We start from the raw sequence: 13,971 nt of genomic DNA, 5'->3' as shown, positions 1-13,971 counted from the left end.
TTCCCCGCGAGCAAGCATGCCTCGTACAGCAGCATGGGGTGTCATTTCCCTTTAATTCAGATACACAACGTTTGCAGCAGTTTAAAAACTTAAATACACGTCGCATGTCAGTCCTTCCCTCTCCTCTTGGCAGCGGACAGTCAGGTCCAGGCCAGGGCTCCGGGACGTGCCCCTCACAGCCTTGCTGGCCCCCGCGTGGAGCACATGGCCTGCCGACAGACACGCGGCCACAGTGCCCAGGAGCGAGTGTGCACAGGTGGCCCCACTCAGAGCCCAACCACGTGCGGCAGGTCCACAAGGGCCACCATCCTCCAGCGCCGGCGGTCACCACCCTGTTTGCACAGGGAAACGGCAGTGACTGTCCAGGGCCAGGTGCTCCCAGAGGCACTCGGGGCAGGGGGAGGGGGTTCCTTCAGCTGCATTGAAAGTGACAGGTGCACGGGGGAAAGTGACCCCTGAACCTTCCAGGCCAGCAGCACCAGCACAGCCCTCCTGAGCTCTCCAGCAAGGCCGCTCCCCTGCTGCTGCCCCCTGCCCCCCCCCACAGAACCATCCCACGGTCACATGGCTGGCAGCCATGGCTTTGAGGGCTCACTGCAGAGAGAAGGACACAACACAAAGTGAGGACGTATGCTGGGAAGGATGCTCACAGTATCGAGGAAATGAATCCCACTCCCCCAAATGCCAGAGAACCCTGCCCCCTGCAGCCCCCACAGCAGAAGGAAGCTTTGTCTACACAACGGCCAAGGGCAGTTCTTGCTGGTCAGAGTCTGTTCCAACAAAACCCACAACAAGGGCTTGCTGCAGCTCCGGGGAGAAGCCGCCCCGGGGCCCTGGGGACTTGGAAGTGACACCCGCAATGGGGGGGCCTGGGTGCAGTTGGGGGTCCTCTAAAAGGCAGGGCCTTCCGGTGCTACATTCTGGGTGTCTGGAGGGGTCAGCCGCATTCATCCTCTGGAAAAGATCCATTTCCTGGCAAAAATAGGGTGGAGGAGCGGGTACGGGCAGCCTGCAGCAGGGCAACAGGGAAGGGAGGCACGTTTCTGGGGAAGGCACGTGCATCACCCTGGTTTCACTCAAGTCTGTGCTCAAAGTGTCGGCAGCAAAACAACCCCCCCTCTGCAAACAAACCTGCCAAATTAGCATTTTCAACAACATTTGGATTGATGATATGACTGCTGCTTGCCACAGACTCCTAGGAACTTGATAGTCTTAATTCCTTGTGCAGAGAGCTGGCAAGGTGGATGGACCCTTTTCTCAGTAGGATTTTAATGAGCAATGACACGGTTCCTAGACGTCTCTGCCATGCAGCCGACTCCCCGTGGCACGGCTAAGAAAAGCCGACTTCTGCGAAGAACTGACGCGGCCATTCTTGGTAGTCTTGCGTATTTGCATACTGAGGTATACGTGTAATTATAGATCTGCGCATAGGCACGCACACATCTACTCTCCCTGCCTAAAGGACTTCACTCACCAACTCCTATCCATCTCCGAGCACACAGGCCAGTCTTTGGGTCAGCGCCTACGGCCAGAGCTGGGCTCCAGGTCCCCTTGTTAAGACCGACTATTTCGGGTCGATGGCAAACAAGGGAAGACCAATGACGCTTGCAGGTGAGCCCAGTGATATGGATACTAAGGGGAACGGTTCCAAACCTCACATTCACAGTGTTACTTCCTACAGATATAAACTCCTCAGCAGGAACAGCATGTGGCCCGGGGTGCTCGGAGCCACGGAGGTGACGGTGGGGGGATGGAGCACTTTCCTGCGCTCACAAACATGCTAGCAGGCTTTTTATGGGAAACGGCAGGATAAGAAATGGGAGCCCAGCGGGGTGGGGGACGATGGTGACTTACTTTCCGTTAAGGTTCCCTTCTGGTCCTGCCCAGACATGGGACCCATTTCTACCACTCACGCCCTGGCTCAGTGGGGCCTCAGCGGGGACTGGTGGGAAAACCCTGCACCCCAGGAGGTCCCAAACCGCTGCAGCAGGAAAGGGCAGGAAGGAAATGGCAGCTCTGGGGCAGGGGGTCAGCTCGGGGGCCTCCAGGCAGTTTGGTGTGAGCCCTGCAGGCCCGTGTGCACTGCAGTGGGATGTCAGGCCCGTACCGGCCAGACGTCAGGGTAACTAACCAGGCACCAAGACTCCTTCTTTGCAGACTCTGGAAAAGGACTTCAAAGTTATCTTCACTTACCACATGAAATACCCAAAATGCTGCCTGCGCTTGAACTCACGACCAAACTGACCAGCATGGCAGCATCGCGTGACCGGCCCACCTCGGGGGCCAAGAAGGCCGAGTGCCTGCCGGCATCGTCAGACAGCAAGCACGGCCCCACTCGTAGGCACGCCACAGGCTCTGCCCAGCAGGGGTCAACCCAAATGTCCAGGCCTCGTGTGCACTGGACGGTTTGGCTCCTTTGGGGCTGGAAACAGAAAGCTGGTCCGGTGGCCTGGGTCTAGGGTAGAAGCAGCGGCTCTGAGGGGGCACAGGCTGGCCAGTCGCTGCCCAGTCCTGGCCCTTCCTGCCCCCTCCAATCGAGCCCCATCATGGGTCCAGTGGGCACAGATCCGCACCCTCCCAAAAGGAGGCCCAGTGTATGGGTTGAGCAGGAAAGGAGACGGAGGAGGTGCTGGGGTCCTTCTCTAATGGTTGCCAAGACACCAAGCTTTGCTCTTGATGAAGAGAGGTGCAGACAAAGGTAACTCTATTACATGCCTGAGCCCTAACACACAAGAGAAACCACATGGGAAGACCCCAAAAGCGGCCAGTCGGCCCCTGGGCAGACTGCAGCCCACACTCTGCTCGGGACGGGACCGTAGGACATCCAGGCCGGGTCGGTGGACACGACAGACTGCCGCGACCAGGGGGGCTGGCCTTGTCAGAGCGGTGCCAGTGGTCCTTCACTGGGGAGCGAAAGCTTTAGAGCGGTCCGTGCGGGAGGAGGAGGGTGCTGCGGGTGGGCCCAGAGAGGCCCCGCCCGTGCACGGGACAGGGGAGCGGGCACCTTCCAATCCTCAGAGGAGCTGTGTGAATTCCTGACCAAACACCTGAACATTAAACATCCCTAAATTCTTATCAGATGGGGACGCGTGAGAAAAGGTGGAGTGCACCACAGAACGTCACCGGCGTGTTAATAAGGAAGACAGGTGTCCGGTGGGAGGAGCTCCGGGACAGAGAGCAGGGGCGGCCGGGACAGGACCGGCTCGGGGGGCTTCTGCAGGCGCCGTTGCATGCGGCACAGACTTGGCAATGCACATACTTTACACGGGCATAGAAAGTTACCTTAAAATTAATCTCTTTACTGATATAATTAAACTTTAAATCCTGAGAAGAAAACAGAGAAAGGGAAGTGTGGCGCTGGGTGTCGCGTTCCCAGCACCCCCGACCCGCACACCCCACGGCATTCCCGTCGGGGGGCTGGGCGTGGCCCTGACCCCCAGGCCAGAGCCCTGGGGAGCGCTCCCGAAAGCCTGCCGGCGCCACCTTCTGCCTGTGGGACAGCAGAGAGGCCCGTGGCCACCCGCAAGACCGAGGACTCCGTCCCGGACGCAAGAGCAGCTGTAGCCTGGTGGCCGCGGGCAGGTGGGCGCTAAGAGGACGGGAACAGCCGGCTGGCTGGCATTTCGCACTAGCTGCAGCACAGAGGATTAGTGACCCGCGGCTCCTGCCCTCTGCAAGGACTCAGGCTCAAGCCCACGTTCCTGCGTGTGGTCCCTGCACGCAGCCTCCCTGCCACAGAGCTCCTCTGCCACGGGCAGAGCCGGACACCGCCTGCTCGGCCATGGCGCGACTCGAGGGGAGGCCTGGGTGCGGAGCCACGCCGGCGTGGGCAGGCCCCCCCGGCTCTGGTGCTGCTGCCCCGTGGGCACTCAGCACGTGGCGACCTTATGGACGTTCCGCAAACAAGTCAGCAATCGATGATATGGGTTTCCTGGTGCCGCGACCACCTCGAACACGGACTGGAAGGCCCGGCGGTCCAGCTCCTCTTCTATCTGGTGTCTGTAAAAGTCCGTGGCCACCAGGCAGAAGAGGTTCACGTCCACCTGCTCCAGCTTGCCCATCCTGCTGATGACGTGGGGAAGGCTGGGAGAGGAGTTAAGGGAGCAAGGCTCGAGTGAGGGAAGAGTGGTCCCCCGTGCGCGCCTCTCTGTCCTCACCAGGCTGTCCTCCCCCGACACGTGTCTACAGACGGGCCCGGGGCTGGGGGGGCCCTGAGAGCCGAGGCCGGGGCACCTGGACTGTGCAGCAGCAGCGGCTGCCTCCCAGCTCAGCTCCTGCCGGCCAAGCCGGGCACGGCCAGCGGGCACGGCTGTGCTGGCTGGAAGCCCGGCCCTGGCCAGCAGGGCAGGGGGCGCGGGCAAGCCGGCTGGGGGTGCCCCGCAGCGAGGGGGCTCCGCTCCACGGCACTTACCTGGCCTGGCTCCCCACACAGCACCGGCCGCCGCTGCTCCCACCGGCCCTGCTCCCGCGGGGAGAGGGCACAGCCATGGCCCCCCGGCCGGGCCCTCCCAGGCAAGGCTGAGCGAGGCCTGCCGCCAGCACCCACACAGCCGTCTGCTCAGACGCGCTGGGCTGTCTTGGGGGAAGGCTGCCAGAGGAGAACAGCCCCTTTTGGCAGCCAGCATTTTTGGGGTGGGAACTGGATCTTTACTTAAGCCTTTCACCCGAGAGGATGACACAAGGCACAATGGACCAAGAGTAATGAAAAGCAGCGTCAGCCACAGACCCAGCTGCATGGGGCCCGCGGGCGGGCGGGAGGAGGTCCACAGGGACCTGCGGGAGCACCCCTCCTGCCCGCCTCTCCCGGCGGTCCCGGTCAGTGGGGTAAACACTCGCCTTCCTATTCCCTTACCAACGCTGCACTCTCTCGAGGCTTAAGGTAAATGTCATCTGACAGCTGGCCTCCTTGCAAAGGTTAAACTTCCAAAACTTTAACAGAAACATGAACCCAGATGCTAAGAGGAGAGTCTGCAGGCCTGACAAACAGGAGCCACAGCACGCTGGCCTGGACCCGGGAAGGATACACAGCCGAGACCCACGGGCTGGTGGAAGCGCTGATGAAGAAGCAGGAGAGGCTCCACACGGCCATTGCCACCGGGGTCCTCTGGGTGAAGTTGGAGAGGGACAGCATGACCCAGTCCCGGACCATGGACGACTGCCCGGTGGTGTGCAGCGTCTGGAAAACCTGAGAAAGACGAGAGGCTGGTCAAGGGGCGCTGCTGGCTCCCAAAGGTGAGGAACTGGGCCCACAGGCAAGTCCACTGGGTCAGCACATCCACATGGTAAAAGGCATTCAGTCTGGAAAGTCTGGGTGGGTCCACCTCGGGGGCCTCCCCGGCCACGTGACCCAGTGCCCTCACCTTGTACACAACGGTGGCCATGAACTGAGGGTATGGCTGCTGGTTGGAGAGAAATTCTCCAATGACTTTGTTCATGACATCCTGGGGTGGGAAGAAGTCGTCTAAAAACTGAGGAAGGATCCGTGCCACCACTCTGGCTTCACAGGGGAACCCTTTCCTGACCCTAAAAGGAGGGGACACAGGTCAGAGTCTGGCCCCACCCTGAGAGAGCCTGGCATCTGAAGCCAGTTGGGAGATGCCCTGGGTCCTACAATGTGACCTGCAAGAGCAAACAGGTGACACCCCTCCCTTGCTGACCTCACCGGGGACCTGCAGATGAATGCACAGACCCGGGGCCTCCACCCCATGGAGGAGGCCGATGACTCAGAGAGGGGGTTTCTAAGTCATGTCAAGTAATAAGCAGAAAGGGTTTGATGGTGCCGTCAGAGATAAAAAAAAAAAAAAAAAACAACTCCTAAGAACACTGTCCAAGACATGTTCGCTTCCGTCCACGTCCAAATGCTCTCTGACCTTCCTCTCAGCTCCCCGTTCTGACACCACAGCGCTGCAGTCAGCGAGGACCTTCCTCCTTCCCTGACGGGGGCCCGCACACACTCCTGCTGACGCCCCACCGCCCCCGAGACTCCGGTCTGCACGCTCCCGTGAGTGCACACAGAAGGGCCGCATGCTGCTGAAAGGCTCCGGAACTGGCCCAGAAACTGGACCCGTGCCCCCTCGCAGGTGTGCTCGGATGTCCGCCTGCAGATGACAGCGGTGGCCGAGCATGCGCAAGGTTGCTGCCCTGGATGACGCCCACGGCTGAACACGACCTCTGTCAAGCCGGCCCCACCCTGGGCGTGTGCGGCACCATCAAGCTGCATGCCTGTCGGCACTCGCTACAATCCTGGTTTGTTTGGTTAGCACTGGGGCACAGGGTCCACGAAGGCGGGGACTCAAGTGTGGGCTCCCCTGCCTGCCACCCGGCTGTGGTCGAGCTTGACGGATCTGTGTGGAATGGAAGAAGGGCTATAAACACTCATTTTAAGTGTCAACACAGAAAGAGACTGCAATGCTCGGCTTTCCACAACACCTCATCTGGCCCAAGTGGAAAGACGGACAGCCTTGCTCAGCACGCTCTTGTGAAAGCCAGACGCTTCCTGCTGACCGAGCTGAAGGGACAGGACAGGCAGAGTGGCACACAATGGGCCTCCCAAGGCCACAGACGCATCATGTCGCCTGGGCTGGGAGGCCTGGGTCAGAACCCGAGGCCCTGTCCTGGGGAAGGAGCCTGGCAAGGTGCCTAACCCATTCTCCAGAACTGGCAAGCCGAGCCGACTCTGGACACAAGTGCACACAGTGGGGAGAGGCGCTTTTGTTTATTGTCTAAACCTTTACCATAGTCTACTCAACACTAGTCCCGAAGCCGTTGCTAATGCTGCTCAAAGGCTGTGCTCCTCATGGCCCCGGGGGCGGGACCTCGAGGCTTTCCCCTCCCCAAAGGCGGCAGTGTGTGATGGACATCTTTGGGACTGCTCAGATCTCCACGCGCAGGACTCATCTCGTTAACAAGCCCCTCCTGATGCCTCCACACTGAGGGGTGCTGCCCCCCACCTTCACGAGACGGGCAAGGGCTTGGACTGGCCTCAGAGCTGGTCAACCCCAGCTCCCAGGTGCTGGGGTCCAAGGACTGCCCACCCCCGCAGAGCCTTGAATGAGGTGTGTGCGTAGTCAGGACGCAAGTGGGAAGCTGGTGGACCACAGGGGCAAGGCTGAGAGGAAAGCAGGTGCATGGGAAGGCAGCTGCTCCTGGCGAGCACCCCAGGGCAGCTGAGGGCAAAGCTGGGCTTCGTTGCTTACCTGTCAAAAAGAACAGACACACGTTCCATAGCCACAATCACTGACTCGCTGTCCGGGGCGCCGGGGCTGGGGTCTGAGGTTCTGCCCGGACTGATTTTCTCCTTCCCTGAAACAAATCCTTCTGTATGGTTACCTGCTTTGAAGACTGTGCCTTGAACGCACACGGGAGTTCAACAAACCCCAAGAGATGATGTGAAACCAGGTGAAGGGAGCTCTCAGCAGCCCAGGGCCCAGCCCAGGTACACAGGGTGCAGTGCTCAGTCCGCAGACCACTTTGCAGTTACAGCAACGTGACCTTGAGCCAGTAACCCCATGCTCCAGGCTCTGGGATCTCCCTCAAGCGCCAGTGAGGCCCTGTGGTCTGCGTCCCGAGAATGAGAATGCTCCTCGCTCACTGAGACGAGAGGAGGCCCGTGCGGCCTGCAGCTTGGCGGCACTGACCTGCCGGGCACAGGTGGGCCTGGGCCCCCGCGGCTCACCTGTGTACATGCAGGTGAGCATCAGGCCCAGGGCGGCCATGGCCCGGTGCGGGCTGTGCACATTCACTCTGTCCACACTCAGCTTGACCAGGGACTCCGCATCCAGGCGGCACAGCTGTTCGCACAGCAGGAGGCGCTCCAGGCCCCGCAGGACGCAGTGGTAGATGATGGACGGGGTGGCTTCCTCACTTCCAGACAGCATCACCCCACACATCTGAGCAAGAAGGAAGACTTGACCCTGCCACCCGCAGGTGACCGTGCGCGCACGCCCGCTCCCTGCTCCAGAGGAAGGCGCCCAAGGCCGCTCACCTGTATGACTGACGCAGAGAACTCCGGGCCCACATCCAGGGGGTAGTTCTCGATCAGGTAGAAGGCGGTAGCACACATCACCAGCACATGCTGCTGGCTGTGAACGTTCACGCAGCTGAAACCATGAGGTAAGGCCCAAGCTGACAGTGTGCGGTGTCCTCGTGTCTCAGGGGTCTCAGCCCCCATCCCCATGGAAGGGTGCCCCCCACCACGTGATGTGTGACCCCGCTCTGCCCTGGGCCACACAGAGACCCCCACGCGGCCGCTCGTACTCACTGGGCCACCCCTTTGAGGTTGGAAAGGAGGTAGTCGCTGATGACTGGGACGAGCTGCTTGGCCGTCTCATCCAGGAGGTCACACTCCAGCACGTAGAGAGCGCCGTGCAGGGCCCCGACCTTGCTGGGCAGGTGGCTGCTCCTCAGGGTACTCTCCAGCAGCCGGCTGACGGGCTCTGCCACAGCCTTATCCTAGAGCACAGGCACGGGGAGCAGAAGCTAGCCCACGATGAACGCGGGAGGCCAGTGACGGCTGGCCGCACGCTCCAGAGGAAGACCGTGTGCAGCAGGAGCCCCCCCGCGGGCCCGAGCCGCCCTCCAGAGGCCCGCGCAGCACAGGTGTCCGGTCCTGGCCATCAGGAGCCTTCCCGGCTCCCCGGCCGTGCCTCCCCCGTCCGCGCCAACGCTGTGGTTGGTGCCGACACCCCTTCCTCCCGGGGGTCTGCGGTTTGGGCCGAGCCAGGGAGAGGGGCCTGCGGGACCAGCGCCAGCGAGAGCCCTGCTCCGCGTCTCTAACGAGCTTCCCCAGCAGACAAGACCCCACACGTGTTGTCACAACGCGCTGCCGGGAATAGAGCGTGTCCCACCTGACTCCCCGGGAGAGGGTGCTGGAAGCTGGCACCTGCTTCCTCTGGACTTCGTCCCCCCCAACGCCCTCCACCCCGTACCGTTTCCCTTTGCTGATTTTGCTTTGTATGGGTTCACTGGGATAAATCCCGGCCTTGAGTATATATGAATCCTCCCAGCAAAAACCCAGGGTGGTCTTGGGGACCCTGGACAGTAGTCTATACTGACCTGGACTAAAATGTTACCTGTGTCCTTTTAGCACCCTAGACCTAGTGGGGTGCAGCAGAACGCAAACATTCCGTGCACACTCCTCCCTCAGGACTCTCTCCTTTTCAGAGAAGAGGCGGCCGCAGTAAGCAGTGTGGAGGTGGGGGCGACCCCAGTGCCCAAGAGCCACCCCACCTGGGAAAGGTGGCTACTGCCGCCTGAGGGTCCCTGCGGGCCACCTGAGGGCCAATGTGCACACACCAGGGTGACGGGACGCCTTCCTGAGGACTCCCACCCGGGGGGCCAGTCCCCGCCTCTGCAAACACCAACAGGACCTGCTGTGAGGGAGGCACGCTTCCCCACACCGTGTAAGCATCTCAGCAGGAGAGGACCAGCTGTGGAGGCCCGCGGCCTGCACCAACGCGCACACACCTCCACCTTCACGAGGGACGTCTGCGTGCACGTCAGGATGGGGACAGCGTGAACATGCAGCATCTTGCCTTAGGGTCTTCTTAAAAAACGACTATTACTTAACTTATTGACAACACATTTGTCTAGGGGGATCTGGGCCTGAGCACAAAAACACAATTACAATGAAAACGAACCCAGCAGCTCAAACCCCCCACCAAGACGAAAGGACCCCTTCAAGTCCAGCTGCTTCCACATGTCTCTCGACACCCAGAGGGCACACACTTTGAAGTGACGTGCTCACGGGGGAAAGCCAACAGACCCGTTGTTCCTGCTCCCCGATGGTGGCACCGCGGCCAACGGCCACCCAGGATGGGGGATACCTGCCCAGGCACTCGGGGTCAGAGGGACAAATTCAACAGGGGGGCAGAGCTGGGAAGGGGCCACAGATGCGGGCTCACACCTCTGCCACGCCCCATGTGAGCCGGTCTCATCCTCCCCTGCGTCGGGCCAGGTGCAAGAGACCTGCCGCAGCACCGGGACACACAGGACTGCGTGGGGATGTGGGGGGGCAGCCCCACGTGTAGGGCGGATGAAGGAGTTGTCTGCTGCCACAGGAAGCTGGGCCCCCGAGTCACTGGCAGCGGCTACAGCCCAGAGCACAAGCCAGCTCTGTGCAGCCTGGAGGCCGGTTACTTTTGTCTGGTAGCAGAGCTTCTGCCCCTCACCAGCTAACAAAGGCGGGGCCCGCGCACAAGGGCTTTCATGTGCCCACATCACGTCTGGTGAGCAGGTGCCACGTGGGGACGTATGCGCAGAAAACGGGCGCACGCCGCCCTGGCCGAGCTCTCATCAACTGGATGCAGAGTAAGAAAGAACTCGGAAGTAGGCAGTGTGCCCTCCTGCCAAGAGAAGACCAGAGCACCCAGACCTAGGGAGAGGAGATGCAGGGCGTCTGGGGTAAAACGGCCCCCAGGAGGGAGGCTCCGTTGACAGGAAGCACAGGGGTCTGTAGGGGGCCGTGAGAGACTGCGGAGGAGCAGCAGTCACGCTTCCACCACCCACACCCCTGGCTCCTACGGGGATGGGTCACCACGATGACCCAGAGCAAAGGGGTACAGGAGCCCCAAACCGAGGCTCACCCATGACAACACACTTCGCGGTGACCCACGGAAAGGCAGGGATGACCCCCTGCCCACGTCAGACCTTCCAAGGCCGAGGCTACGCCCGCAGCATGCAGCCAACACCAGGCGGCCCCCACACCGCCTCTCACTCACCATTCCCAGGACGGCAGCCGCCTTGCAGGTGGCGGGGACCAGGTACTGAATGAGAATCTCGTCTTCTGCAGGGTGCACCCTCCGCAGCTCTGTCAGCGTCAGATACATCATCTCAAACTGGGTGCGTTCGGTGAACAAGTCTGAGACCACTAGGAGCTGGAGACACAGAGCATTCGGGTAGGAAGTGAGCAGTAAAGACCAAAATGCATGTGCTAACATCCACCAGACAATGAAATACAGGCATTCACAGGAGTCCTGACCGGGTACGTAAGCAGCCCACACCCGGAAATCTACAATAACAGTGTAAACACACAACGTGAAGAATGACTGGTCATCGAGTATCTTAAAAATGCCGCTGCATCTACACTGCCCACCGAGAGCTGGCGCCTGGATCTCAGTCACGACCGTGGGGCACTGAGAAGATCTCCAACTGCTATTCTGCAAACACCAGGCCCCCCTGCAGCGTTGGGGACAGGCTCTCCAAAGCCCTGGAGAGAGAAATGGGCCACTGCTTCAGAAATAAATGCTGGGATGATTCCCTGTCTCCCCAAAATGTTCAGTTCTCTGAGGCTTGCTTCTTCACATGACATCCAGAAATCAACGTCCCCAGGCGTGCAGGCCGGAGCGCGGTCTCTCCTCAGAGGCCCGGGTTCGAAGCCAGCGGGGCTCAGCAAGTCGCCAGCAGCAGCCATGCTGAAGGTGGACGCAGCAGACACACCGGCAGGCCTCCCGGGCCTCTCGGGGTCAGAACTGCTTCCGGGGTAACACAGAGACCGTGTCTGCCTTTTCACTCCTGTTCTCTTCCGACCATAGGGCAGTGTTTTCTAGAAGTCCTTTGATATCAGACTGAATGCAAAGCAGACATGAGAATCCAACTCTCTTCTAATAAACCAGTCAAGAGATTTGCAAAAACGTAAAACAAGGCTCTTCTTACTAATTCTTTAAAAAGTGTTATTTTTAAACTAAAAGCATCGTTATTTTAGATAAATTAATAAGTAAAAAAAAAAAAAATAAGATCTTTATTACAGGTACTTATAATTTACCGATTTTTGGGAAAAAAAAATCAGGTTGTAAACTTCTACTAACAAATTAAAAATGAGGTTCTTAAAAATCTCACCTTGACCAGATATCTAATGATCTAAGAATCATAAAAGGTGTGTACTGACAAGAGCCGGGCTCAAAACCACACGCCTGCCGTTACTGGACGGAGGCATGTCGGGGACAGAGAACCAGAGCCCCACACGGCAGAGACTAGCAGACGCTTCCAGCTGGCTGGTCCACGGGCAGGAAGCAGGGACGAGGGTCTTGAGCTCCAAACTCTCGCTCACTTCCTGCCACGTGATGGTAAAGACGCGAAGATGGCGTCTAATGAGGAATGATTTTTAAACCTCCACGTCTGCTCCGGGTTCTGTAAACACTGACAGACCTAACCCTTGCACAAACGCTCTTTGGGGTCCTCAAACACACAGGAGCCTGAGTCCGCAGTCTGAGAACGACCGCCTGCCTCGGAGCTTCTCACAGGGGTGTGGACTCGGGACTGTCTGTCCAGCTCTCATATAACAAAGCCGACGTTCACGAGACGGGTCCTTGAGAGGGACGTGGGTAAGCAGGGGTCCTTTAGAGCCTTCACACAACGGGACGCCCCCACAGCACGCCTACCGGCCACGGATCAGAAATGTACAAACGGCCCCTCTGTGGCTGGAGAAATACCACTTGGTCCTCCTGCACGTGTGAGCCACCAAGAGCTCCTTCCCAGGTCCCCAGGGACCTCGAGCTGTGCGGGCGTGCGCGGTGCCCACGCTGCTGCGGGTGCGCACGGCTGTGTTTGCACGGGCACCGTCACGAGCGCCACGTGCCTGCAGGGCAATGGGGAAGGCAGACTTACAGATCGAACCACTTCACTGATCAGGATGATGGGCGTCCTTCGGGCTGACCCTGACGGCAGGATCCAGCGACTGTACAGTTCAAGCAAAAACTGGGAACAGGAGTGGATATCGACCCCAGCCCGGTGCTTCCTGCAGAGCAGACCAGAGGGGCAATCGCCCCACACACAAGATGAGAGGCTCATTCCAAGAGGTACCCAAACAAATCAAATTACTGAGAGGAGAGTTCAAAATGCTTGAAATGAAAGGCAGATGGGAAACCTGGAGTTGACGGGTGATGTGGGTGGTGACGCAGGGGCGGGAACATCGGCCTCCTCCTCTTCCTCTTCCTCCCACTCCTCCTCTCTCAGGGGGGTGATGCTGTTCCCCAGCCACATGGAGTGAATGGACACCTTCAGGAGACAAGGCCCCTGGGCTCAGCGCTCAGGGCACAGGCGTGGGTCCGTCCCCTGAGCTGCGACCCCCCAGCTTGTTCCTGCTTCTTCTGGAGATGGTGGCAAGGGTGCTGAATAAGAGTCGACCCGTCCACCAGGGCTCCTCCCCACGCTCCCAGTCCACACAGACCACGCTCCCTCTCCACAGCCCCTGTGCTCCCACACGTGTCGGCGTGGGAGTCCTCCGGCACGCAACACGGACTTCACCCTCCCAGCCAGCAAGCACCCAACTCCCACTCCGCACAAACAGCCATTTCCCCTTTGGATCCCACCAGCCGTGGGGGTCCTGGCAGCGGGCCGGCAGGCTGGAGGCGGCTGCCTGAAGGCTGCCATAGACGGAATATGAACCACGAAGCCTCAACGTCATCTTCGGGCCTCGAGAGAGGGCGGCCCCTCTGCTCCCCTCACTCCCCAACAGCCAGTGACTGATGGCTCAGCACAGAGGGATGTGGGAGCCGGCCGGTCTCTGGACAGGACAGGGCAGGGTGGGGTCAGGGCTCCGCTCCCGATGGCTGGACGTGAGCGCAGATGCTGAAGAAAGGACGCAGCTGGGCGAACGCCTCTGGACCCAGAAGGAGGCCAGGTGCCCCCGAGAGCCACAGTTGCTCACTCGCAGCCTGCTCCTCAGAAACCCACTTCTGTAGAAACGACACTGAGCCCCATCACCCTGATTTATCTCAGGGGCAGAAACTTCACTGCAAGGACAGCACGGATAGCCTGGCTGTGTCCCCTTGCGCACAGAGGAATGTCTGAGCAGGAGACAACAGGATGGAGCGGGCCTGGGGGCCCTGCCGCAAAGCTGTGCCCAGAGCCGCTGGGGATGCCCTCGGGACAAACAAGTGTTTCTGACCCCTGCTGTGGCCAATGTCCCCTGAAACAAAAGCTAAAAAGAAAACAGTCCTGCATAACTGCTTTCTAAGTAAACCAGCAAGGTTT

General features: G+C 59.9%; 2 protein-coding genes across 3 annotated transcripts in view; one reads left to right on the top strand and one right to left on the bottom strand.

Annotated features, from left to right (window-relative positions):
• Positions 1–13,971, top strand: part of MFSD10 (major facilitator superfamily domain containing 10) — a 631,579-nt gene that overhangs the window by 365,426 nt on the left and 252,182 nt on the right. The gene's annotated exons all lie outside the window — the stretch shown is intronic.
• The window catches only part of HTT (huntingtin), a 140,015-nt gene continuing 126,078 nt past the window's right edge, over positions 35–13,971 (bottom strand). For both annotated transcript variants that reach the window (XM_032395577.1, XM_032395579.1), the window contains exons 58-67: positions 12,863–12,993; positions 12,604–12,733; positions 10,719–10,874; positions 8,261–8,451; positions 7,985–8,099; positions 7,676–7,889; positions 7,197–7,302; positions 5,361–5,523; positions 5,025–5,185; positions 35–4,083 (exon numbers count right to left, since the gene is read on the bottom strand). In XM_032395577.1, the coding sequence (XP_032251468.1) occupies positions 3,870–4,083; positions 5,025–5,185; positions 5,361–5,523; positions 7,197–7,302; positions 7,676–7,889; positions 7,985–8,099; positions 8,261–8,451; positions 10,719–10,874; positions 12,604–12,733; positions 12,863–12,993 (1,581 nt within the window). In that variant the 3' untranslated portion in view covers positions 35–3,869. The remainder of the gene's footprint in view (positions 4,084–5,024; positions 5,186–5,360; positions 5,524–7,196; positions 7,303–7,675; positions 7,890–7,984; positions 8,100–8,260; positions 8,452–10,718; positions 10,875–12,603; positions 12,734–12,862; positions 12,994–13,971) is intronic.

This window comes from Phoca vitulina, unplaced genomic scaffold (assembly GCF_004348235.1).
Source record: "Phoca vitulina isolate PV1807 unplaced genomic scaffold, GSC_HSeal_1.0 scaffold85, whole genome shotgun sequence".
Taxonomy (NCBI): Eukaryota; Metazoa; Chordata; class Mammalia; order Carnivora; family Phocidae; genus Phoca; species Phoca vitulina.
Note: the sequence above shows the minus strand (reverse complement) of the source record. Positions and strands in the feature narration are given on the sequence as shown.